This window comes from Chelon labrosus (assembly GCF_963514085.1).
Source record: "Chelon labrosus genome assembly, chromosome: 18".
In the NCBI taxonomy this organism is placed as follows: domain Eukaryota; kingdom Metazoa; phylum Chordata; class Actinopteri; order Mugiliformes; family Mugilidae; genus Chelon; species Chelon labrosus.
Window position 1 is genome coordinate 10,489,788 of NC_140351.1, and position 27,696 is coordinate 10,517,483.

Below are 27,696 nucleotides of genomic sequence, written 5' to 3' on the forward strand. Positions count from 1 at the left end.
ATGACACTCCTTGATGGCAGCAGTCATCCCCAGCAGGATGCAGCCTGACAAAGGCACACACACAAAAACGGTTTAGGAACAACTCAAAAAACATGGAAAACAGCACAAAGTGTTGACCTGGCCTCCAAATTCACTAGATCCCAAAGTATCTGGAACAAGCCTGATCCACAGAGGCCCCTCCCCTCAACTCGTAGGACCCAAAGGACCCCACTAACAACATTCTGTAGCCAGACACCACAGGACACTATCAGAAGGCCCATGTCCAGTCTCCGAACTGTTTTGGAGGCACAAGGAGACCTATGCAATATTAGCAAGGTGGTCTTAATGTTATGCCTGATCGGTGTATGTATTTTGAGGTTTGAGGGCGATCAGTTTGGCTTAATGGAGGGCCTGACTAGATGAATTGATATGTTTGTGTAAATGAACGTCCTGCCATGAATACTTAACACGTCCCCATACTGTATATGTGCACAGGAGTGTCTTCACAGTAGGTTGCAGCTAATACATAGTTTGTCCAAAATACTTGAAGTGTGTGTGTGTGTGTGTGTGCACTCCTTTCCCTCCTTGCTAGTCTGCAGCTCCGTTGGGGGTACTAGCAGCAGTTCACGTCGGGCTGCTCTTCATTTCCCCCTCTGCACCCGTGTGTGATGTGCGTGGCATCAGAAATCTACAGATCCATAAATAAAACCATAAAACAGCAGTTTTCCCACCCGCGGTCACACTGTGCTGCTACAGAATACATACACTTTTCATCTCCCCTGTCTAGGACCTTAGCCAGCAGGAGAGAGGGAGGAAATGAGAGGGAATAGAGGGAGCGCTAGAACAGGATGGAGATGGGAGGGGGGTTGGCAGAAGGGCCGAGAGAGGTGAGGCAGGCACATTATGTATAAAGGTGAAGCAGAGGAACAGTGTGAAGAGAACACGTAAAAAAGGAAAAGCAAGACAGATAAAAGGGGGAATAGATTATTTCTGCTTGAAAGAAGGAGACATTCAGCGAGGGTAGAAGTAGAAAAACACGGGCAGGGAGAGGGGAAAAAAATGAAAAGGATATGAAAAGAATAAGAGAAGGTCAGGGTGCATGTTTGCATCTTGAGAAACAGAAGGAAAAGGAGAGATCTCACAGTAGAGATGTCTGCCTCTGGCAGGGACACTGGGTTAGACCTCACTGAACCAAGTTTGTCAGACGCATCTATCTGTTGGACTACAAGATAAAGTACGCTGCTTTGCCCTCCACTGAAAACAATCCCATCCAGTATTTAGAATGCCTTCTGAATACTGAAAACTCAGCCTGCACATAATGCTAAAGGCTCAAGCTGCACAACATTTTAGCTGCTAAAGCAAACCAGTCCTGTCAACATTTATTAATTTCTGAGGCCATGTTGAAATGCTTCCCCTCGCCCCCCTATTTTCGAGGAAGGTTGTTAAATTTTCCGAGCCAGACATCACATCTCAAAATCTGACTTAGAACTTCAACACAACAGAAATCCCTGCTGCTTTTGTCAATAAAGTATGTATTAGGAAAGTTTCCACAAAGAGTGCACCAAGTAAAGCAAGGATTTTCACCGCTGCTTTCACAGGTATATCAAAGTTCAGTGCAATTACAGAAGTGGCCATGAATTGCTGAAGATATTATTAACTGCACCTATTCGTCTCAGCAAGTATTAATTATGCTAATTACTCTACACGCAACTCCTTCTGCATGCCTATGTTGTCAAAATACTGCATATCTATACTCTCCCAGCGAGTGTAACTAAAAATACGGAACGTGTCGTCCTTATTCAAACACAGTCTCATTTGCATTCCGACGTGTTTTTGAAGGCTTACATTTCATAAACAGCATGCTCTCATTAACGGCGAGGCCAAGCTTTCTAATCTTGCCCAAAGTTTACTTTTAATTAAGATTTCTCAATTGCCTCAGCTCTCCGGGAGACTTTGCCGCAGAAATCCATCTGTGTTTCATGTGTTTGCTTTTTATCAAACTCAGCACCTGCCCGCGTTAGACTTGGCGCATGTGTGTCGACGTGTCTCATGTTTACGCGCGAACAGACGCTGGCGCCTGCAAATGCTGGTCGTCTCCTTGCGTATGTGTGTCTGCACACTGCTGGGACAATGAGATAAGGAACACCACCTAGTGGGTCATTTGAAGATCCTTTACCTTTGCGATGCCCTTTTAAATGCAGTGCATCACTGTCTTTAGAGTCGTGCACAGCGGTATTAAGCCTTATCTGTGTATTACATGGACTCTCGGGAAGGGCTGAAGACCGAGGGAGAAGGAGAACAAGAGGGAAAGGTGCCTGTATATATCGTACAATTGTGCATGGATGTGTGTGTTTGTATATACCGGACTCGGCATGTACATTATATATTGCGTATGTCTGGCTGAATGCAAGATGGAAAAGTGGAAAAAAATATTGTAAACACTGTTTTTCGTAATATAATAATAACATATACAGTTACTCGGGTGGTCAAAGATCTTCCAACGGCAACGTAGTCATACACGTCATCTACGTGCTGTGGGGTGGAAGTTGTTAGCATGCAATGGAGTAGTCCTACAGTCAAGCAGAGCTATTTCATTTGTGGAGGTATTTCGATAAAAACAGTGCAGACACAAAAAAAGTAATTGGAAAGAAACGCTAAAACTATATGTAGGGGCATGTATATGGGGTGCACAAGACGTGGGCTACCTAGCTGTAACATTTCCTGCATTTGAATCTAGAAAGACCAAAGAACATGGGGATCACTGTGCAGTACTTTGGGAAACTCAGAACATCAGATCAAAAGCTCAGGAACATGGGGAAGTTTTGTCACGTGTGTCGCTTGTACTACACAACCCCAACATATGCTTCAAGTGTGGTTTCTTCCCTTTAATGCATGTGCACTGTATCTGTGGTGAATATGTATTGAGTTCAGAGCAATGTCACAATGGCTGACCCTTGTTGTGCAACTTGGGACCACCATTAGATCATGAGTGCAATGTCTAATAAATAATAAATAATACCATTTATTTATACTGCACTTTTCAAACAAAGTGCTTTACAAAGTTGAACCGAGGTCTAGACTCAAATAGCAATAGAAATAATACAGGTAAAATTAAACAAATCCCCCAAAGATAAAGAGAAGTGGCAATACAACACTGTGCAAGGATTCGCAAAAAGCTATTATGAAAAGATAAGTCTTGGGAAGTGATTTGATTCTGCAAGTATCAAGAAAGCTTCTGCAAGCAGTGAGTTCCAGAGCTGAGAGGTCCTGACTGCAAAGTCACTGTTATGTGAGCGCGAGTCCAACAGCGAGCAGTCCCCTGCCTAACGGTGCCACCCTGTGTGCGAATGATTTACCATAATTTAACTTAAATTGAGCAATTTCTTGAAGTTCTTTTGTCAAACTTGCAAATCATGCTGGGGCACAATTCTAGCAGCTGTATAGAATATAAGTTGCTTGTTCCCCCAGCATACAAAGGATGTGTACCTGGACCTGGCTGATTTCCACTGTAGGAACTTTCCCCCTGGGACTTTGTACCTTTGGTAGTAGTGCAGAGCTGCCAACTCTCACGCTTTCGCCGTGTGACACACGGTTTTGCCTGTTTTCACACGCACTCACGCCACACATCCAATTTCTCACGCAAAAAAAATAAAATAAATCCGATCTTGGTCCGAGACGCTTCCGTTCCTTTTCAAACTCCACGACGGTAGATGGCGCTGATGAGCGCCCCTGAACCTTTGCGCTGCGCTACACCTGCAGTGCACCCCTTTACTATCTATGCCTGCACCCCGAAGTAGACAGAAGAAGAGATACAGAGACCGCCAAGACAGCAGGAGTAACCAGAAACTACTTTGAGAAGTCTGATAAAGAAGAGAATCTGAGCTGAGACTAGGCCAGTATAACCATGCACACAGATCATAGACAAGGACTTTACCCAGCTTCTGATCTGCATCTGATACTGATTATGCCTCATTTTAGCTATTTTTGTAATGCATTCATCTGTTTTATTGCTTGAAAAAGTTGTAGCCTACTGTTTAAGCACTTTATTTGTTGCACTTTATTTGTTGCACTTTATTTGTCTCTGATGGACCGTGTGGTGGGAGACTTTGAATGAAGAATAATGTCCCTCCCTAACTAATCTTGTGTCGTTTTTGGCTGAACATAAATCATTAAGTGCTCTTAAGAATACAATTGTTCACAACATAGGTTAGGTTTTAGTTAAGAATTAGTTTAATACCATTTTAATCAAAATATCAATCAACCTACCTAGGTCAAATCTTAAACACTGATCTATGAATAAGGCTTTATTGTCATTTAGGCACACCGATAGTTTTCTGGTTGAATGTTCAGCTCAAGTCTACAGACTAAGACCTACAAGTCATGATGCCGAACATGAATCAGAATAAGTTCAGGTATTGCACATCTTTAGCAGACCGCCCAAAAATCCACTAGAATGCTGGAAACCACATCTACTTAATCCAAAATCTCCTGGGGGTGGACCTTCAGCTATGTCTGCTTCACAGAATGTAACCAATATTGTCCATCTTCAGTGGGCTGCCCCTATCAACAGCTTTGGACCTCCCCACAAACCACCAGAATGCAGGGTACAACATGGGTACAACATCAAATTAATTCCAATTATCTTATATCTGAGCCACCAATTTGTGTGACTGCGTGCACGGCATAATTTTGGTCACCCACGACAAAATCTCACTCCAAGGTTTTTTGAAAAGTTGGCAGGTATGGTAGTGTGATTCGACCACAGGGACCAGTGTTTGAATTGAATTTTTTTTTCACCCCCCTTGTGGTTATTAAGTACAGGAACATTGGGAACAGAAACGGCGACCTGCAATGAAAAAGTGCAATTTAACAAGCTGTTGTTTATTCTTCCTTTACCATACATTATCGCCACCTGCTGGACTGGAGTGGAGTAGGCTGTTGTATAGTATAATCGCATACAGAAATGACATTTCTACTATTTTTGTGTCTGCAGTTGAAACCCATGTCCCAAAGGAACCATTTAGTTCCTACTCCTAAAAGTGTTGGCTGCTGTTGGTCTAAACATGACTTATGCCATTAAAAACAAATCAATCAGGGCAGTATTTACTGTAAGATCTCGATATTACAATAACCATATCCCCTATTCTATTCTATTAAATTAGAATAGCGATTTTGATATTGATTTACTGTCCTGCTCTAGTGTGCATGTGTGGGTATGAGCATGATGATACTGAAGGTATAATGAACCACTGTTGAGGAGCACTAGCAGCTTATTTACATATTAAGTTGAATGGAAACCTTGCAGAAGAAAGCCTCCTCAGTTGTTCAGTGAGCTGACATCCATTGTTTATCGTCCACACAAATTTTTCTCACGTTTTGTCACATGCAAAAACAACAACAACACACTTATGGTGCATATCTGCTTACCCATACATCTAAGGAAACTAACATACGATAGAACACAGACAGGAGCACAATAAAATGTGCGCACGCACACCCACAAACATAAAACACAAGCATAAAAGGGATACATTCACACTCGCCCACTCACTGTGCAGGGAAGAGTTGGTTTGTGCATGACAGCTATTCAGATTTGTTGTTCATTATGATCCACGCTAAGCCCAAAACATCATGACGAGGCAGGTTTTAACACACTATCACACACACACACACACACACACACACACACACACACACACACACACACACCCGTGCCAGAAGCCATAGCTCAGACTGTGTCGCTGCAGGATGAAAGCTTTTTAATATTAAGCTGTCGGGTAGGTGAGGGCTAAGTCACAAAGAAATGACTAAGGAGATTTTCTGCATGCCAGCAGAAAACACACACTCACACACAGACACACATATAGCATAATCGTCAGTCAGTCAGTCACAGATTGAGAACCATTGTCACCCTGACCTTTGCGACCATAATCATCCATAAGGGCTTTGCCTTTCACTTGTTGGAATTAAGTTTTGTGATGATTTAAAAGTCCTCCAAATGCACGGTGGAGGGATTCTATCCATGGACTAATGCTCTTGACCCCTAGTTGCTTTTTCAGGAACACAATAGATGGAAACTGATGAGAAGTGTATTGGAAACTGAGCATTTAGCCTAAACCCTGAGGCATGTCAGCAGCCGTGATTTAATTTTACACTTTACTTCACGTGTGTGTGTTTATATGAAATGCTCATCAAGTCCAAAACACTTTTGTTCAGATGAATTTAATGTGCTAACTGTGGACTCGAATTCTACCAATATTCCTATCGTATTTAAAAAGTCCGTCAGTATGAATGTAAGAATGATATTTTCATAACAACTAAAAAGACACTATTCCAAATGGGATCAAACTAGATATTAACACATCATCAGGTAGAAGTGTGATGAATTATTATTCGGATATCAAATCCAAAAATCCTAATAATAACCCCACATAAGAAGGTTCTTCACTTGATGGCAATCCCGTGGAGAACGCCGTTTTATTGACTGAAATGTCACAGATCATACAACTGACTTCAGAAATGTAATTTTCACTTTCAACACAGACCATGAAAGCTATGGAAGACAGCTCTGCTCAAAGACATCACATTAACCCAGAGGCAACAGATTGTATGTGTCACCCATATTAAATGAATTTAAACGATAATTTAAAACATTCATTACTCTCGAATTCAAAATGTCTTTTTCACGAGCTTTAATCATTTTGAGGACTGCCAAGAAGAGGTTTAGTAACTTTCATGTCATTTACATGAATATACAGAACAATGCAATATACAATGATCAGGCATAACATTATGACCACTCACAGGAGAAGTAAATAACATCTTGTGACAACACAATGTTCTTCTGGGAAGCGTTTCGATCTGGCATTTTTGTGGATGTTACTTAGACAAGTACCACCCACCAAGACCTGACCATGCACCCCCACCTCATAGCAATGACACTCCTTGATGGCAGCAACCATCCCCTGCAGGATGCAGCCTGACATGACATGAAGAACAGCACAAGGTTGACCTGGCCTCCAAATTCACTAGATCCCAAACTGATCAAGTATCTGGGATGATCCACAGAGCCCCCGCCCCTCAACCCATAGGACCAAAGGCCCCCAGTAACAAGTAGTGGTGTGCGATACCACCAGATTTGGTATCCATTCCGATACCAAGTAAATACAGGGCCAGTATCGCCGATACCGATATCAATATCGATACTTTTTAATAATTAAGGTGGATGCATCATCAATCTGAATCTGAATGAATTTTTATGACCTTTAACTGTTATTGTTATTTGTCTTTTGGATTATCAATCAGTTACAATCCAGTACAGAATTTGGACAAAGTTTATAAGTAAATAGAAATACACACAAAAACACAAAACACAAAATTATCACTTGAGAAGAAATGAAAACAAATTGTTTTTCAGGCAGAGTGTTCAGAAACTACAATACAATTAGGAGGAGAAAGTGAGCCTGCTCTGCTCTGTGACAGCAGCAGCATTTAGACAAACACAGTCAGGTCGCCTCTTTAATTAAACCGCTGCAGTTGTAGAGAGAGAGAGGAGAGAGAAACTGAAACTCATTATATCAATCTCATTATATTAGTATCGATCAATATCGACATTTGGATCGATCCGCCCACCACTTCTAACAACATTCTGTTGCCAGACACCACAGGACACCCTCAGAAGGCCCATGTCCATTCTCTGATGAGTCACAACTGTTTTGGAGGCACAAGGAGATACCTACACAATATTAGGAAGGTGGTCATAATGTTATGCCTGATCGGTGTACATAGAAGCAAAAAGCCAAGTCGAAACCTTTTTATCTTTGAGAATTTAAGTCCAAATCATCACAAAAAAGTCATGTTGTGCAACCTCCTACAACAAATTTAGACTGAACAGTATCCAAAAATCCATGTTTTGCAAGCGCCCCATTATCAAGGAATGCAACACCTACATGGAATCCCCTAACTCTCCATCATCCACCCACACCCGCTGTCTTACACTAAAATCCAACCTCAGCATGGCAGCATATCGTGGGATAATGTTAAAACTTCTCAAAACTTTCAAAGAAAAAATGGCATTTCTTTACATAGCGCAGTTTCACAAATGTACACGGTGCATAAACACATACCAGTCGGCTTTAACTCCACAATTACATTTGGTTGTAAGTGGGTCTATAAAACATGGTAGTAGTTATAAGGCAGATTAGCTTTAGTAGGTCAAATATATCTCCCCTTACTACCTGAATGGAACGAGCTTAACATTACACAACATTTAATATGTGCATATATACCTATATATGCATATTTAGTATAGAGAGTCATTAATTATTCAAATTTACAGATTACATTTTCTGTTTGTTTATTGAACTTGCGGCTGCTCATGTCAGGTTCATGCACAGGTTATAAGGGGGGAAAAAAGAATGCAGCAACGTGTAGGTCAAGTATCGTAATGACCTTGACGTCATGGGTTCGCCACAGGGATTTTTCATGGCATCTAAGCAGGGATGGAAAAAATGTAGAAAACAAAACAGGGCATAAAATTCCTCCTACGTTACTGAATGACTTCAGTATTCAACATCGGTGCGTGTATGAGGTTTGCCAAGCTGAATATTTCCAGATCTGAGAGATTTAATGCCAAACACTGCTAAACATTATAATCAGTGTGAATAAATCCATAATGCTAGAGACAGTTGAGAGCAAACCCCGATCTCCAAATAAGTGCAGGAATTAATGTGTTTGAACACGCACAAGAGCACAGTGTGATCTCAAGGTTGCCGTGCCAGAGCTGAGCGTGTCAGTGGTTTCCAGTGGGTAACTCCTCTCCTGCTTTCCTGGCTGTTGAGGCTCAATGACATCCCTCCGTGTCAGATTAATGTTACAGTGGTTATTTGCTGTTGGCGGTCCAGTGCCACTCATTTTCTGTGGGGTAGAGCAAGGGCAAAGGAAAGCGCTAGAGCAAAGAAAAGTAGGGGTTAGGGCTACTTGCAAATAACCGCAAATAAATTGGCTAGCGTCCTTAAGTATTACTTCAGGTAATGCCCACAACAATCAGAGGCTGCCCAACTAGAACTCAGTTTGTATTTATGTGCCTGAGTATGACCAATGAAAGTGCAAAGAGCTCACCCTTATTTTGCATAATCGCTGGTATCAGCAACCCAGCTTGAGCTTAGTAAAGGCTATGAAGAAAAAATAAAAATAAAAAAATCCTTAGTCGAAATCTGGCATTACTTATGCACAAGTAATGTAGTAAGGAATAGCAACATATTGCAGGAACTTTGTATATATGACTAAAATTATTTTTTTTTTAAAAAAAGCCTGTGGTCAAAGCTTATGGGTGAGTGCTAAATCTGAGCTTTACCATTTAAGGGTTTAATATTTTCAACCTCTCATGAGACTTTTGTTGTGCACTCATATGTGCATATACTTTATGATCAAGCTAAACATAGTCAGATCTCAGTGTGTGCCTCTGCTACTGAATTGTGTAAAAATCTTGAGAGAAAATTTTGCTTGAGTGGAATAAGTGCATGATAAAAACATAACACAACGACTTCCACAGATGGCCGCTACATTATTTGGTTATTTGGAACAGATGCACTGCTTGACATTTAGAATCCCGACAATTTGAACGAACAGAGACGTCTAGAGAATACGTACAAGACTGCAGAGCAGTAGAAGCAGATCATAAGAGCTAAAATGATCAAAGCAAATAATTTTAAAGAAAACAGTTTAATTCCTATAGGCGTCCAACGATAGAATAAAACCGTTCATATTTTCTCTGCATAAGAAAAATGGAGAGCGGAGAGTGCCTTACTTTCCTCCTTCCTCCCGATTCACATCATTGGATACAGCCAGGAGAGAACTCTAAATCATATCAAGCAGATACAGCCAAGTCACAAACAGAAGCCCTGCAGCATGTCACAGGCTACACGTGTTTCAAAACAATGTATACACCGATCAGGCGTAACATTATGACCACCTTCCTAATATTGTGTAGATCTCCCTTGTGCCTTCAAAACAGTTGTGTCTCATCAGAGAATGGGTCCTATGGGTTGAGGGGAGGGGCCTCTGTGGATCATCCCACAGATACTTGATCAGTTTGGGATCTAGTAAATTTGGAGGACAGGTCAACACCCTATGCTGTTTTTCATGTTTTTATTTTGTTTTTTTCCCCGAGTTGTTCCTAAATCGTTTCTGTGTGTGTACCTGTGACAGGCTACATCCTGCTGGGGATGGTTGCTGCCATCAACGAGTGTCATTGCTATGGGGTGGGGGTGTCTGGTCTGATCTAGGTGGGTGGTACATGTCTAAGTAACATCCACACAAATCCCAGGTTTCACAGCAGAACATTGTATTGTCACAAGATGGTCAATGTTACTTACTTCTACTATCAGTGGTTTTAATGTTGTGGCTGATCGGTGTATATGTATAAAATAATGTGTTTGGGAAAGAGATTGGGGGGATTTTTTTGCACAATCAGGAATGGAGAAAAATTCATACACACTTTTTAAAACACCTATGCGTGAGTCAAAAATACTTTTTGTATTTTGAGCTCCAGCGAGATGCACAGCACGCATTTGTTAGAATAAACGTTATGCTGGAAATCTAAAAAGGCTGAATCTATTGTGCGTGCCATGGGCACTTTTATATTGGCTGAAAGGTCAAAAGTGTATTGCACAATGCAGTTCAGTTGCAATAGACATACAGTACAAGTATTGTCTTGCATTGTATGTCCTTGACCACTTTAAGGTTTAGTATGGATTGCCTGAAGCACTGGTGGACCAAGCACAGGCGGCAATAATGGCTGGATGATAGATTCTGCCCAGGAACTGGAAGTCGGTGAGAACCTCTCCATTTGATGAATGTGTTGCTTGTGGACTGGGAAAGGTTGGCGTATGGAACAGCGTCATAGAGGATGACTAATAAGGTAAAAAGGTGCACCCATAAATAGGGCAGGTACATTTCGTTGTACACATCCATTGTTGTCAAAAGAGATGTTAGTTTAGTTTGTATGCGTGTTTGGGAGGTGGTAAAGGAGATCTTCTGCAACTGACCATTCCTACTGAATTGCAATACAATACTGGAAAAATATGGCAATTATTTCAACCTTCCTTCAGTTTCTTAGTGTAATTACTTGAAAAACACATGCTCATCGTGTCATATCAGATATAAGCAGGACAAGACAACCAACCACAGCTTTTTTTTGCTAATTCAAGGTGGACAGCATCAATTTACTCATGACAAATGTATGAACCCTGTGCATCTATCAAATGCTTCAACAAAGACTGAGATAAAACAGTATTTCAAAAGGGAACAAAACTAAAATTGATGAACAGGGCTAAAATGGGCCACTTTTCCCCGCTTATCATATTGGCAGGCATCTGCTGTAAGGAAGCGTCCTTGACAAAGAAACTCAATACCACAGTGCAAACCCACTTCTGCTGGAACACCTTACATTTGCTATCTTCTGTTGTGTGATGTCAAATAATTGGAACAATAAAAGCGTTGAGCACAGAGGAGGGGGATTAGAGGAAGGAATCAGGAAACCAGAACTTCTTGTGCAAAAAGAAGAAGCAAAGAATAATTTATTGCAAATAGACTGCAGTACAGATGTGACTGCATCATGGGTGAGTGCATGAGCGCAAGCTCCTTTTAAAAGCTCCTACACACTTCCCAACAGTTTCCATAATCTGACATTTCCTGCTGCGTCAGCATCCTTCAACATCAAATGAAGGTGGCGCCGGCTATATCTCTTTCCCTCCCTCTCATATGTCATCCCATCATAACCTTTCTTCACCCTGCCAATACTCCCTTCCCCAAATCCATCATTTAACGCCTCACATTCCTACCCTGTCACCTCAGTGTTTGTAACCCTTCCTACCTCGAACTCTTTTATGAATGAAAAAAGCAAAAAAGGGCATCATATTTGCATACTGGTTGGACACTGTGGGTGTTAACTTCAGCTGCAGTATATACGGTATGTACGGAATGGAAATATAAATGGTCAATACTTAAACAGAATAAATTTATTCTCCTCATCTGCGGAGATATTCCTCTAACCCCTCTCCTGGTAGACTTATGATGTAAAGCATGTGCAAGAAGTGTTTTGCCAAAATATTAGCAGTTGGGGAAATTCAGTAATGAGAGCAGCATTCATATCAAAGAATAAAGAGAAAAACAGGCAGAGTGGTAGCCATTACTTTGCTGCACTGATGGAATACATTCTGTACAACCCAATATACAGGTGCCTTGGTCTTAGGGCTGCAATGTAGATTTTCAATCAATAAATCACCCACTGATTTATATATTGGTCTTTTTTTCACATATCTATGAATATCTTTCTGAATTTTGAATTAATCTTTTGGTTAACTTACCACAAAATAATAACCTTAACTCCTACTATTAGTCTTAACCTTTACTCAAACATTTACTCATAATGGCATATTTTAACGTGGAATCCATGAATGAAGAAACCATTTCAAATTTTTATCGAATGATACAACTCCTCACTCCATGCAAGCTAGGCCACCTTTGACGATCGGGTTTGGCTGTTTTCAAGTGTCTCACTTTCAACATGAATTGTGGTGGAAGCCACCATGACATGCATTGGTATGTTCTTCACGAGTCAGAGGTTAAAGGTGTTTTTATTGTCGAAGTTATATAGCAGGTGCAGTACATAGTGAGACGATAGAACTGAACTCCAATACCATGAAGCCTGCATGGGACTAAATACATTTCAAGGGACTGAGTATAAAGTGCGCGTATGCAAGATTATGCAGACGATACAAAACAGTGCAAACTGTAGAAAACAGTGCAAAGTAATTGACAGTATTAATTGATTTTTGTTTTGTTTTTAAAGCCTATATTTTTCCTGCACTAAATGCAGATAATACCTCTCCCTTAAAGAAATGCCATGACCGTATACCATACAGTACACATTCATAGTAAATCTGTTGATACACGTGAGAAAGCAGCTGCTTTTTTCTCCTGTCTTTTCTTTATATATTGTGCATCCTGGCAACATTATGAGAACCTATGAATATTTCGCAGAGGTTTGTGTACACTTATCGCATAAAACTTGAAGTTAATGGCGTGTGTGTGTGCATGTGACATGAACTTGAACTTCACATGAGCGTAAATGATATTACAGAATCAAGCCCTGTGCTTCTGTCGAAATCGCACAACCCATCTTAATGTATGCAAGTGCGAAGGCATCACATATGCGTAGATACATAGACGGCACAACAACGTATGTGCACCTGCATTGTAACAGTATATACTGACAGTTTCCTGAGGGAATTTTAGAGCTGAATATTGGAAATTAATGTACCGTACCGAAAGTGATAAGTAATTCAGCTGTCAAAGCATCTAGTAATGAGAGGGAAGAGACTGTAGGAGTGTGGAGAAAGGTGAAAATAAGAGAGTGAGAGCAAAGTGGGAGGCAAAAGAGAAGAACAGACTAAAAAAAGGAAATGAGATAGTGTGAATTTCAACAGCTGGATATGAGAGTGTGGGCTGCACTACACATCTATCTCTCCAGGTGTCATTCTCACTTTATTATATGCATGGAACTTTATACAACATATAACAATAACTGGAATCACTTGTTACAACAAGAGTTGTTATAAAACTCTTAACTCCTCCCTTTTTTTGTTACCCTTAGTATTCTGCAGTCAGTTCATAATTTAGTAGCACACGCCCCTCTCCTTTACTATCATTACCGCAGTGCAGTCCTTTCATTAGACAGCAGTCTCAACAAAGACTCTCTTGAGCCACAGCAATCTAGAGGCTTTTTCCTTTTGCTTTAGTGATGTTGCAGATGGCTGTTACTCCTTTCCTCCTTTTTATTGTTCACTAACTGCAAGAGGTGTTTGACTCTAATGAACTCTCTATGCAAAGCCTGTGCATTCAGTGTCTCTGAACTGCAATTTTCTGCACTAAAATTAATACCAGGTCAGTTTTATATACTGTATTATTTACCTTGACAATGGCAAGTTCACAGGTTCAAACTATTACAGTTCCCAGGCAGCTACAATACAAGTCTATTTCGTACGATTAACTAAATTTATGCACTACGATTTTATGCCTCCACCAGTCACTTTGAAATTCACATTTGTCTAGACTCCAGTAATATATAAGTAGGGAAGATACTGAAGGACTCGCAGTGTGCTTTGACCATCCATCCATTCATTTTTTATCAACTTATCCAAACTCGGGTCCAGATTTCCCTCTCCCTAGCAATGCATTCTAGTCCCTTGTCAGGAATCCCGTTGCGTTCCCTGGCCAGCCAAGACAAGTAATCCCTCCAGTAAATTCTGGGTCCACTGCAGGGTCTCCACCTAGCTGGCCTTGCCCGGTAATCCTTCATAAGGAGGTGCCCAGGAGGCATCTTCACAAGATGCCCAAACCACTTCACCTGGCCTCTTTTGACGCAAAGGAGCCCAGATGTAATACCGTCCTTTTCTACCCAAAGTTCATGACAATGGGCGAGACCTGAAATGTGGACGGACTGTGATATCAGCTCAGCTACCTCTTCACCACGACTGTTTGATACAACACTTGCATTACTGCTCCCACAGCAGCAAACCACCCATCCATCTCATCAACAGCACAGCAAGCCAACCCAAACTAGGGGTGAGAAATGCACCAGTTGCAAGTCGACTGTTGTACCAAATTTATACGACATGTTCTCAAGGATTTTCTGATTTATCACATTCACAAAAACGGGACAGACCTTGACCACCAAAGTCTAATCAACTTGTCCTAGTGGATGCCAAATCTGAAGATATTCAAGACGTTTTTATGACATCACATTCACAAGAATGATAGGTACAATGTCTCTGGCCATGGCTATTGCCAGCAGAGAGGCATAACAATGTTTTAAATTGGTGAATCATCAAGGTATTAGCATGTTTTTCAGAAAATTGAAAGTGTGGTCAGGGTGTTGTCGTATTTCTAGGTAAGCTTTCTTAATGGAAACCCTCTAGAGAAACCAACACGGGCAAACTTAGGTTGGTTAATTGCTTCTTATGTTAGTCTCTACTCTGCTGATAAGCACATTCCTTTGTAGCTCATCAACATTCACTAAACGTCACCTCTTACTTCTCCTTTCAATGCCTAATTTAACAGCATGTGAAATCTGTATACCTCAGCTCAACCCAGATTATCCACAAATTTCCTGCACAAATCTTGGAGCAGATTGCTTTTGCCATGACCTTCAGGAACAGACTGTGCTGCCAGCGGTATCTCCTTCGACCTGGTACCATGGGGCACCGACCCATGTGCTCCTAGGCTCCTGTATAGTTCACATTCTGGCCTTCATGCCTTACAGGGTCAATTGATGAAACAACAAAAGCAGATTTTCCTCTCACGCCTACTGGTGTCTTGCAGCGTGTTTTCTTGAGGGTTGGAGATATCTGGCACTCGGCTCTGTGAGCATACATGTGTACTGCGTCTGATCTGATTCCACAACAGTCTAAATTATTGATAAGCTAACAAGAAGTGAACATATGATGTAATTAACTCGGGCCATGGGTATTTCAGCTCATCCCGCAGAGTCCTCTGGAGTACAATAACTAGAAAAATGTTTGCTCAATAACTGACTGCTCATTCCAAATTTATGCTTTGGATCAAAACAACTAGAATCACTGCAGTTTATTCTTTAAAGCGAGAGTAAAAACAGCCTCTGGATGAAGACAAAAATCTCCTTTGGGCAGGCAGGGTTGTAATGTTTGACAGCCTAAGTCTCCTTTTTTTTATAGAAAGATCATATATTTTTCATCATATAAAAGCTTTGGACCCATGTGTGGGATATCATTTCAATGGACTTCTGAAGAGCTTTAGTGTTACACAAGAATGGCACCACACTGACTTTAATAAGCGAGCAATGTCTCCATTTACACAAATTCATACATTAAAAACAAACAAAAGAAAGAGTTCATTAAGAGATACACTATCACCATATGCTCTCAGTTACACATGTGAGAAAAAACCTCATATTCCTAATTTTTGGTTTCATATTCTGATCCTTCCTTCCGACCCCACAGGGAAATCATTACTTCTAGCCTTCTAAATATGCATGTGGTTAATTATGCATCTTGTTATCACTGGCTAATCTGCATAGGACTCTTATGTATAACGTCCCTCTCATTACCATTCGGTAGGCCATTGCACAGGTGTGCTGAGTAAATATACGACACACTTTAGCTGGTCAAAACACACACACACACACATGAACAACAAGTTAACAAACCGGGCTGGAAGTGCGCACACACTCGCATATTCAAACACGCACCGAGACATGTTCAAACAAGGAAAGACACGTAAGCGTGCTCGCTCAAGTGTACAGACTCCCCAAAAACCTACACATGCGGGCACCGAGAGTGGACACCCACCAAGAAGCAGACGCATTATGCAACCCCACTGACAGAAGGTCCAGGCTTCCCTCGTATGGGGCCAGTTTAGTCTGTGCCAACTCATTAAGAGCACAGCTGGCCGTAAGAGCTGGAGTGGGGCAAGACCGCAGGGGTCCTCAAATGAGTGTCTGATTGGATTTTTCACATAATGCTCAAGAATATAAAAAGCTCTTTGAGGCATGTATTGTATTTCAAACTTGCTTAAATGGCAGTGTCATCCAGCGGGAGCATATAAGGTCTCCACACTACACTGTGTCTGTGTTATGCATGTTGGAAGCTGTTTTTAGTGTGCATCCAAAATTGTTGAACATCTGAAACAAACCTCATGCTACTATGATATATTCAACTTTAGTTGCAAAGTTCAGGAGCAATGCAAGCTGAAGACTAAACATAAGCTGTGAGGTGTAATTGAATATGATAATAAAATAAAAAACAAAAAAAGGGACTCACTCAGGTTCCATTTGAGCCCCGTGGTGGTTGTTTTGCAAGGTCCACCGACTGGAATAAGGCTGCACCAGTCGCCCTCCAAACCTGTGTTCACTTCCAGTCTGTGGTTGCCCTGGTGGGACACAGCATGAGGGCAGCATTAGTATTTATGTGTGAGAACGATGGAAAAAGAAAACAAATGAGTGAGACTTCTAAAACTTTTTCAGCCCCAACCGAGAAAACTCCGCTTCGCCACCCGGGGACCAAAGCTCATTAAAATAAATTATTGCTCTTGTCAAAGAAGTAGCCCATTATCACTTCCTACCCGCATTTAAAAAGAAGACCTTGCTATTTTAAATTATAGTCTGTTTTACTGTGCAACGAAGTGTCAAAAGAGCTTTGTACTGACACCCTTAACTGTATTAACAACCAACTTTAAACTTAACTGTCATAATACCTCACTTGAAGTTAATAGGCAGTGTAAGCTGTATAATGTATTCAGTGTCTTAGAAAGTACTGTGTCTATCAAGGGTGGGGGAAATGGTATTGGCAGTGTTAATAGGTATATGCCACTGGTGTTTGAAAGATAGATGAAGAAATGTTTTTGAGGCAGGCTGACATTCTTATGAAGTGCTTTACAAAGAAAATAACCTGGACAAAATTTCAAAATGTCACAGTATCCCTTTGAGAAACTAGGTTCGTGAGACAAAAAAGCAAGAGAATAATACAGCGTAGGTGCAAGGCAGCGTGCGGCTCTTCCGGCTGAATAATGGCTTTACTCTGTACGCACTGGAACATAAAAAGGTCAAAACAAAGTTTGTCTTGATTCAGAGTATGAACAAAGGTACAAAGAAACACCTCAATCTCATTGCACATACACATGCATTAGTAAGGGTGTGCTGCAGCTGCAGGAAACCTATGATTTGCAAACTGAATTGATTATGTACACTTAAATCTGAAGTGCAGAGCTTTAAAATAAACATAGTCAAACATGTTTATGCAATGCTAATTAAAATAATAAGCAGCAGTTACATTTCTCTGTATCTTGCACTATACCAGAGTATTAAATCTATGGCAACAATTGTTGTGCTAGCATATCCATAGCAATATGACCTGCAACCATTGAAGACAAGTGCAACATTAGTGTCCATAGCGATTTGAAGTGGGCTTTGGTATCTAGGAGTATGGCTGAGCCTAAGGCCAAGCCTGTGATGAAGCAACAGTAGTCACAAGTGTAACTAAGGTTCTATGAATTCAGAGTCTCTGGCAGGCAGGAAGAATTCAGGAAGCGTTCAAGAAAAATCTTGTTGTTCTGCAGAGTACTGCAGTTTAGACAAGACAAAAATTGACAGCAAGGGTAAACACAGTTTACTGAGGCCACTTTTCTTCGCTGGGTAGCACTGAAAGAACTCTAACCCTGTAGGCATGAGTCATATGTACATGTCTAACATTGTTTGTAATTATTATCGGCAACAGAAAGGAGAGCAGGAAGTTTCTGCATCTTTAAACTGCCACACACCTAAGCATTAATGCAAAGACAAAACATGTTGACAGCTACAACTTCCGTCATCCAAAAGAGACAACAAAGACAGACGCACCCAATTAAGAGTTTGACGACTTTAAAGCGTGACATGTTTAAAGTAAGAGTTTCTTCTGCTTGGCTTCCTGGAGCTGCAGAGCCAGAGGGAAGGGAATGATGGGGAAGTTCTAAGCTTTGGAGCGTTTGGTGTTCAGGAAACAACCCTGAGGTTGTTTTCTATACTTAAACATGGTATCTTTGTGTTAAGTGTGTCGGAGCGAGATGGCGCATGAGGAATAGAGGAAAACAATTCAAAGCAAATGCATGTGTCCCTGCAAATGAACACTCACGCACGTGCAGGCTTGACTCAGAGTAGAAATGATCCCTTTTCTGGTTGCAGAAATAGAAACATGAAGAATGCAAGGGATGAGAATGGAAACACTGGGGGGAAAGTTTAATTTTTAAAAGTTTCCTGGTGAAGAATCTAATGGAGAGTTATTTATCCAGTATGAAGCAGAGTAAACATGCTTCCTTATAATGTTACAGCATGCATTTTTAGGCTTAGATGTTTGTTATATTTACTTTGTGTTACATCCTCCAGAATTCTGAGGTGAATACTGAGTATCGAGTTTTCCAGTTTGAATAACATTTGACGGAATAAGCCTGTGCTATGCCACAGGCATATATGCACAGTATAAAATATTTGGGAATAATAAACGTAAAACACTAAGGGCTATATTTTAACCATGGAAATGCAAATTGAAAGCAGTAGGTGTTGGGTGCTTAGAGCAGTCTAGTATGTATAGTACCGACTTAAAATACTTTGAAGCAGCTTAATGTTGTTTGCTCATGATTTAATAAAGGTTATGGTCACGCATAATTGCACAATGCAGGTTCTTTAAGACACAGACTCAGACTCTGCTTTACCAGCAGTTCTTTTTCAAGCACTATAAATACACTTTTTGCACATTTACATGCACCTATTTGCTTGTGAGTGCCAATAGATTTATTCACACTGTATTCAATCATTGCTGAACGTTTGCTCTCAGTGTTTAGTTGACTCTTGTTGACAAAGCCACCTGAGTGATGTGTGTTCTCTGTGCATCATCTCCAGCCTGAAGTTTTACTGAAGTCTTTTATTTGTAGAAACAGCCTTGTTTTTGTTCTGAATGATCCATGTCAGTATAGGACAAACCATCCCAGGTCACTTCTTTACCTCATTTATCTTATGTTTGAATGTCACATCTTTGCTAACTTTCTCCAGCGCAGAAGCCGAGATGCGTTAACACACCTCAGCTATCACACTTTATCATTTAAATCAGCTGCTGCACGGACAAGTTTCACTCCTCAAAAGGGCATCAGGTAAACAAGTTTGTAGTCTTGACCTGGAGTGTGTTTGCTAGAATGATTTATAGCATTGATTGAGCTGACACATGCCTTTTTGAGGCATCTCCAGGGGCCTGGGATACTTATTTGAGTAAACGTGGCTCTGCTCGGCCCTCCGACGGGGACTCCGCTGAACAGAAAGCAAGAGGAAAAACAAATGAAGCAGATCAAACCCGGCGCAACTTCAGATTCAAAGTGAGTAAAGTGAGTAAATTTAGCACTACCTCGGGACCTCGACTGATTAAAACATCCTCTTGTCGTGTAGGGACGCGGAATCGAAAAGCTTGCAGCCCTTTCGGTGTCCCTACCCATAATTTAATAAAAGACAAGAGTATTATGCAATGCCCTGAGCCCGCTATAGAAAACACATGACTTCTGCATATTTCCCAAAGACAGCATAATAATACATTGACACCTCATTTGGGAAACTAAACTAAATCAAACCCTGATTAAATCAGTGCACGCCCTGTGACTCACACATACACTCACATCCACTGATTTAATCAAGATGAAGAAGTGTGTCTCCCTTATTTTATAAAATGTGCAGATTTAATGAGATATTACATGTAGAAGGAGCTTTAACTCTATAAAGTGAGAGCTATGTTTTCAGGTCACCCCCCACCTGGCCAATTTGCAAAACGGACAAAAATGGTATTCTAGCCCTCGTCTCAATTTGTTGTCTGTGTGTGTTTTCTGTATGGCGCGGAAACAACGTCGTACATATTGCCACCGAATCCCGAATCTAAGCACGTAGCGTACCCGTGATTGCACGGAATACGGGTTGTGAGGATATTTGGCAAAAGTTGTAAACACTTCAATTACAGATGTAACTTGAACAAATGGCGGCGGGCCTTTCGAAGGTTGCGCTCACCTTCATGTACAGGCGTCTGCGTTCATCAGTCGCCGGCGAATTGGTGCTGCGTTGACAACCGAGCTTAATTTACCCTCACTGAAGTAAGATTAATTGGAGGTGTCGAGGTATGAAGCAGCAAATGACAACACGCCTTTGGAATAATGACAAGAAGCAGGGAGGGAGTGTGCGAGAGAGAGGTTTGCTTAAGGTATTACAAGGCGCCGTCGGGAAGTGTGGCAGTTACGCCGTTTGTCCCGAAGACCTCGAAAATAAACAACACGGGAAAGGGGAGATGGGAGCAGTGTGTCCCAAATGGCGGCGATTCAAACCACTTGTAAACTCAATCAACTGTGGAGCATGAGAAAGTGGCTGGCATTGAAGAAAACAATTTGGGAGCATCAAAGGAGACTCTTTTTCTCACACAACAGCAAATTGGGGCACCATGAGAGCAAAGATGTGTGTGTGTGTGTGTTTCCTCTTGAAGTGATTACTTAACAAAGAAACAAAGTGTTCAACACTCCAATCAAGGTGGAAGTTGAATGAGGAAAGGAACATTTTTGAGACGGAACAGAAAATGAAGATAATGACAGAGAGAATAGAAGGGCTAGGAGCAGGGGAGCATAATGTTAGTCTGGAGAGGGGAAAATGCAGTCTGGGTCTGCCGGTAATATTTCTCGTTGCCTTCCTCCCAGTGAGAAATCTTTGCATCCACGAGGGGGGAAAATAAAAAATCAACAAGACCTCCTGGGAAGCTTTATTCCCAGCCCTCCGCTGCGCGTTCATTATGGAATTCAGCCGGTTAACGCCACTAATCGGTTATATTACCATGTCATTTAGCAGACGCTCCTATAAGGCTCTTATAAATCAGCTTACTTAGGTATTTTCCAAGGAACAGCAAAACAGACAAGGTATTTAAACAGAGCAGGCATTTAGTTAGGTGGGAGGCATTGATGCATCTTTCTTCACACTGTCTGGGTTGGAGTAACTCTTACCCTGCCTCGCTTCCCATTCAGGAACAGCCTTTCTGTGACTACTGAGCGTGTCTACACACTTTTACATGTGACTAGATTAACGTAACTGCCATGCATGGCATACGCTCTTCTGTGGTTGCTGCAACATGCGCGATGTGAGAGACTCGCTTTCCATAACAAAGCCACCGTCTTAGACTGAGTAAGATACACAGGTGCTGTTAATGTTAGTGTTACGTTGTTGAGTGACACCCCTGCAAACAACTGAGGATTAAGTAAAACAATTATATGCATCTGCAATATAGAAAAATAAAGGTAGTTATAGTAAGTCTGCCTTTAGTTTCACCAGAAGAGAACATGTGAAACGATGCTTAGCTGGTCTTGTAGCTCAAGAGCAAGAAAAGTCAAGTCGATAACTTTATTAATCCCGAGGGGAAATTGTTGGTTTGTTGTTGGTTTGTCATGTACTCACGGGTCTGAGTAGATATGCCAAGTTTCCTCCCTGTATAATCAACACGGGAAGCGTTGTCATGGACATCGCGTGGTAGAGCGTCTCGACAGATGCCATGATCTGATCAAATCTGCCCGCCAGACCGCCCAGTACCACTATGGTGTCCACCTGCCAAGACAAAAGAGTTTAAATAAGACACAGTCAAGCCCAAGTTTGCTATACCGTAGTAGCTGTTGCTGTTGCCTGCTCCACTGAAATAGCATTGGATCCCGTTTCTTTTGGAGATGAGATAGAGGTGGTAACAGAGAACGAAATGAATTCTGACACACAGTTAAATGAAATGCTTGTTGAAGCGTTTTGGGGAAAAACATAAATCCAAATTCGAGCCTAACATATGAAATATTAGTCAAATTCTTTTGCTTTCAAAGTCTCTACCCATTTGTGCTTGCTCTGGGGGTAACAGGCCGGGTTTCTGACCGGGCTATGTAAAAGCATCTTGAGGCAATTTGTATTGTTACTTGTATTATTTTTTTTTTTTAATTGTAACCTTTTCAAAATTAGCAAAGATTTCCCTGCAAAAAAAATGGAAAGTCAACCCATGAAAACAGCTATTTTGACAATGGCTGATGAAAGCCTGATGAATAAATCCACAAATTGCATAGAACAGGTATTTCCCAGTGAGTATTGATTATTGTGGGTGGTGCAGAGGTCCCAGAAACCGACGTATTGAATATGACACATGGATAAACACGATGAAACAGTGGCTTGTCCCTTTATCACTGCTCCACTAACACGGGCACTGTAGTTTCCCATTGTTTTGTTTTGGATGTATTATTGGCTTGGTTGACAATGACAGGAAATATAGAATACTGCAAGCCTAATCGTTTGACAAATGAATGAACACAGAGCAACAAGAAAGCTTTAGCAGAAACAAAAGCTTAGAAGATGGATCACAGATAAACAATATGTGTTGTATCAAAGAATGAATGTGAGCCATTAAAGTGAGGATGAACAAAATCTGTCTTGAATTAGGAGGTGCACATGTTAAAAGAAGCTCAAGAGAGCTAAGTGGATTACTTAAACTAATACCATTTCCTGCAAGCTCAGAGCAGAAATTAGGTTCTTAACTTTGAGCCAGCATTTCACTTCAGTACAATATTTACAGTTCTCAGCATTTATATCCTTACAGAAAGTCCCCGAGCAGTCAGGCACCAGTGTTGACAGCCTTAAAACCCAACAGAGTTTAGAGGGCAAAAGGCGCTGTCACAGGCTGACGACTGACAGTCACACCAGCACAGAAAATGAATCAAACGCCATCAATCACACACACTTCACCGTTTTCACTGCAGCCACATATTGCGAATAACTAGAAAACTAAACAGAACATGAGAAGTGAAGTGTCTTTTTATTACCCTTTCTGATGTTGACCAGTATTTCTTGAGATACAGCTTTTGTGAGACACAGTAGCCAGTCATTTATGACTTGTTTCCCATGTTAATAATTAAAAATTTGTAAGTAATTTAAAGTCGTGTGAAAAGACTAAAGTCATCCAGTGGAAATTGTTTCAACCTACAGCATTCAGACAAATGTGATCCTCTTTGAAAAGGTACCCACAAATAGAGGGGAAAACTGGACCAAAGGCTAATTACCTTTCCAATCATTTATTCAACAAAAAATATCATTAACTTGAATATTCTTTTGTGGAAAAGAGAATTGCATACAGATTGGCCTCAGAAGCAAGTATTGCCCCCTTCAGCAGAAATAACTTCTTGTAGGCATTTTGCATAGTTCTCCGGCAGTCGCTGACATCAGCTCGCTGATATTTTTGACCATGCATAAATTCCTTCAGCTGCAAAATATTTGAGGATTTTCTTGCATGTAATGTCCATTTTTTAAATCTTTCCACATTTCCACCACCAAGCACCGAGGCTTTCGATGGTGTGTTTGGGAACATCATTCCGTTAAAATGCTGCTCTATTTCTGGGCCAACTTTAATTTGTGGACAGATGACCTCACATAACCTTCAAGCACTGTGTGCTTTTAAGCAAAATTCAGAGCTGAATGACTCAGTGGCAGCAAGCTGCCCCAACCCAAACATTTCCACCATCATGCTTTACAGCTGATAAAAAGCTGCCTTTGGTCTGTATCAAACATGTCTACTCTTACTGTGGCCATGCAACCCTTTGATAAAGCTGTCCAGGGCATATTATTCCTTTTGTTCTGCTCAAATGCTCTTTGTGGACAGCAAAGGCATTTATCTAGCAGATTTACCGAGCAGGCCTCCCATGGAGGTTAAATTTGCGCGATTTCGTTCTGACTTTTTGTGATGAACGTTCTTTGAGAATTCCTTCTGCATCTAATAATCTAATCTTGGGCTGAACAATACCTTTGGCAATTGTAGATGATTTTCTAACAGTGGAATGATTTTTTAATATAGAGAACTTTTTCAATCCATAAGCAGACTCAAAGACTCTCCCAACCTTTTTTTAAGGTCTTAGAGTGCTTTTTGGGCATGATGGCACTACAATAACAAACAGACACCAGACCCTAGATGTTACAGGTTCAAATAAGACAGAATTTACCTATTACTCCCTAACAGTGTTGTGCAAATGCACACAAAACACGAACTAGTTCAAAGTTCAGTTCACACAGATTAAAGTGAACTAGTTCAAGTTCATAGTTCACATTTTTAAATTTTTAACTAAGTTCATAGATTCCAAAATGAGCAGTTTGCGTTAATTTTTTTCCGTTTTCTCACTGACCTGCTCATCCATCCCCAGGCCGTGATATTTTTTCCACCAGGATCTGTACTGCTTTTTTGAATAACCATTGACTGCATATACTAGGAAATAACTCAACGGTTTCTGGGTTAGGGTTAGGGTTAGGGGTTTTTCTTTTTTGTTTCCTGAATGGGGGTGAACGTCGTTATTTCCCTACAGATTGAGCGAAACTCATGTCTATGCTCACAGTTGGAAAAATGATGTGTTCAGTTCACAAAAATATGAACGTGTTCAATGAACGGTTTATGCACAACACTGCTCTGTAAGGATGGTCTAATCATTGGCACCAGATCTGGAACATCTGCATGTGACTAAGCACATTTCAAGGTGTGATAAATTAACGGTGTACTTACTTTGTCCACGTGACTGATGTTTTGCCTTTTTTAAAAATATACAAACTTTAACAATGAGCTCTGTTACAAAGAGGGTCAAGTGCTGACTTGTTAAATATGTCAGCATTTTCCATGGGATATGCTTATTTTTTCACGACTGTGCAGCTGTTCCCAGTAGCACTAGTCTGCGTTAACTCATTTTAAATTACAGCACAGGAAACTCCCACAGTGTCCCTTTGTCAAAAGGCAACACATTTTCATTTCCCATGGTGCTGGCGACTTTGAGCAACCGCTTCATCGTCTTCAACGGTTTGCATCACGTAATGGAATCAGATCAAACTAGTGGTTCAGCTCATAATGCCTACGCAATTTGTGTCATAACTAACTTCCTGCCTCAGAAGATGCAGTTACAACTAAACCATGTGCTGAGATTAAGGTTATTTCGACATCTGGCTGACGCCCCCACATGCAGCGAGATCGCCTTAACTGTAAACAACAAGGGTTGGCAAATAAACTCTCCTCTGTGAGGCAGAAAGACACGTGGGTCTTCAGGTAGAGGAAAATGCAAATCTTTCTTGTGATTGAATAAAAGTTACTCAATAATCAGAACCTTACACAGAGAACGCCGGCCATGCGTTACTCCAAACATGGAACAAACACTAGAACATAAAAAAAAGAAAAAGGAAATTACAGAGGCACTCTGAAGTTGAAAAAGTATCAAAAAAAGCCTTTAATTTAACATGGCATGGACTGATTAAAAGCACATGAGCCTACGCGTTGCGGCCATATTGGCCTTCATCAGGGCATAGAAACAGGAAGTAGACCACACTAGAACATCTTTCCAAATATTTGCTCTTTGGACCTAACGTGATGATGCTGATGTTACTCTAATTAAGTGAAAAGACCAAAATCAGCCATGCGTTGGTCTGCTTCTTAACTTTCCAACTTGTGTAGAACCTGTGGTTCTCTGCCCCAAGTCCATGTATTCCTCTCACAACTGTAAATATTCAGAAACAGGTTAAAAAATGCACAGGGATTTACGAATCAGCCCGGCACCGTAGCTTTTAGCAACCGTTACTCAAACTGGAGTAAACAGTGCATTTATTGGGGACTATTTCTAGTCACAGACTAATGTACTTTTGGTGCCCTATTTACAGCAGGACCTTGTCACCAAGCAACGTTTATAATAGTTATTATAGTTAAAACTATAGGTGTGGATGAAACATTATAACTAAAGGAAATATCTTTAGTATTTGTGTTCCATATCATAATCATTGATTGTATAAAAAAACCTTGAAACTAATACTGAACCTGATAAAATTTTAACTAAATTCTTTTAAACAATAAAAAATTAATTGAAACAAGCAAGAACAATTAAAACTATAATAACTATTTCTGCTAGTATTCTGGTAGATTTTTACTCGAAAATGATTTTATCCTTTTGGTGAAATCTCTTATCTGCAACAGGTATGGACAAGTTTGTTCATCCATAAGACTGTCAACAAAAATTCATCAGTGTTGTCTTTCTCACCAGACTCTAATCCGAATACGAGTCTGGTAACATCCAATTTGGATTTCATTATGCAGCGTGTTTCAGCGATACAGAGAAAAGAAATACTTCTGCATGCAATTGGTGAGCCCAACAACCAATCAGATCTATTTTGTTGTCGCTGTTATTCATCTGTCCAATGCCCAAAGCCCACCCAAACAATCTGATTGGCAGATCTTTGCCGAACCACAATCAGTTCCCAGCAGAGTGACTCCAGACCAGCTTTCTGCCACAGGAATTTTTTGGGCGGGGGAAGTTGGGCAAAACAAAAGTAATTCTTACATAATCCTTAAACACAAAAATCTGGACCAATACTGGACCAAAGTTCCTAAGGAAGAAATGAAAGAGGGGTAGGTGGAAAGACTGAACCAACAGTGGAGAGTACAAGTTAGCTCAAAATTCACAACAAGTTGACAAAACTAGAGCACAGCGGATGAAAGACAACAAGGAACAATGACTTTAAGGGGGAAAAAAAAACTATTGTTTTTCAAACTCCAGTGACACAGCCGCTTGCTCAATTTTCGCTTTCCATCAACACTTCTGTTGTGTCAGCGCCGCATACCAAACACTATGTAACTGTACGAATTTTTGTTTGTTCCTATTTCATGTTTGTTTGCTACAAAACAAACCGTCAAGCGGGGCAAGGGGAATCTCACAAGTGGATGGAGAAAATTTAACAAGGGGGCTCTACACAGCCGACGGCTCTCTCTCTCTTGTGGTTGGCTGGCGGGACAGGAGCGAGCAGCGCTGACTTGGAGATCAACGCAAAAACTAACACGCGTTTATTGAAGGCGATGAACGGATAACCAGGGAAGGACAGAAAAAGCTGATTATGTTTGAAACAAGGAGAGCGGAGCTAACTAGAGGTGGTGAGAAGACAAATATATCAGCACACACAACAGACACTTCAACAAGTGCATAAGAAAACTGATTTAAACAGGTGCTGATTTCATACACGCTAGCCTTTCACAAACACTCTTTTCCAAGCACACAGACGCTCAAACTCGCATATATAAATATATATTTATGCAAACAAACAAGCAA

General features: G+C 40.8%; 1 protein-coding gene across 1 annotated transcript in view; it reads right to left on the reverse strand.

Annotated features, from left to right (window-relative positions):
- tpk1 (thiamin pyrophosphokinase 1) overlaps positions 1 to 27,696 on the reverse strand; it is a 72,717-nt gene that overhangs the window by 9,880 nt on the left and 35,141 nt on the right. The window contains exons 7-8 of the mRNA XM_084565991.1: positions 22,013 to 22,159; positions 16,839 to 16,947 (exon numbers count right to left, since the gene is read on the reverse strand). Of these exons, the coding sequence (XP_084422117.1) occupies positions 16,839 to 16,947; positions 22,013 to 22,159 (256 nt within the window). The remainder of the gene's footprint in view (positions 1 to 16,838; positions 16,948 to 22,012; positions 22,160 to 27,696) is intronic.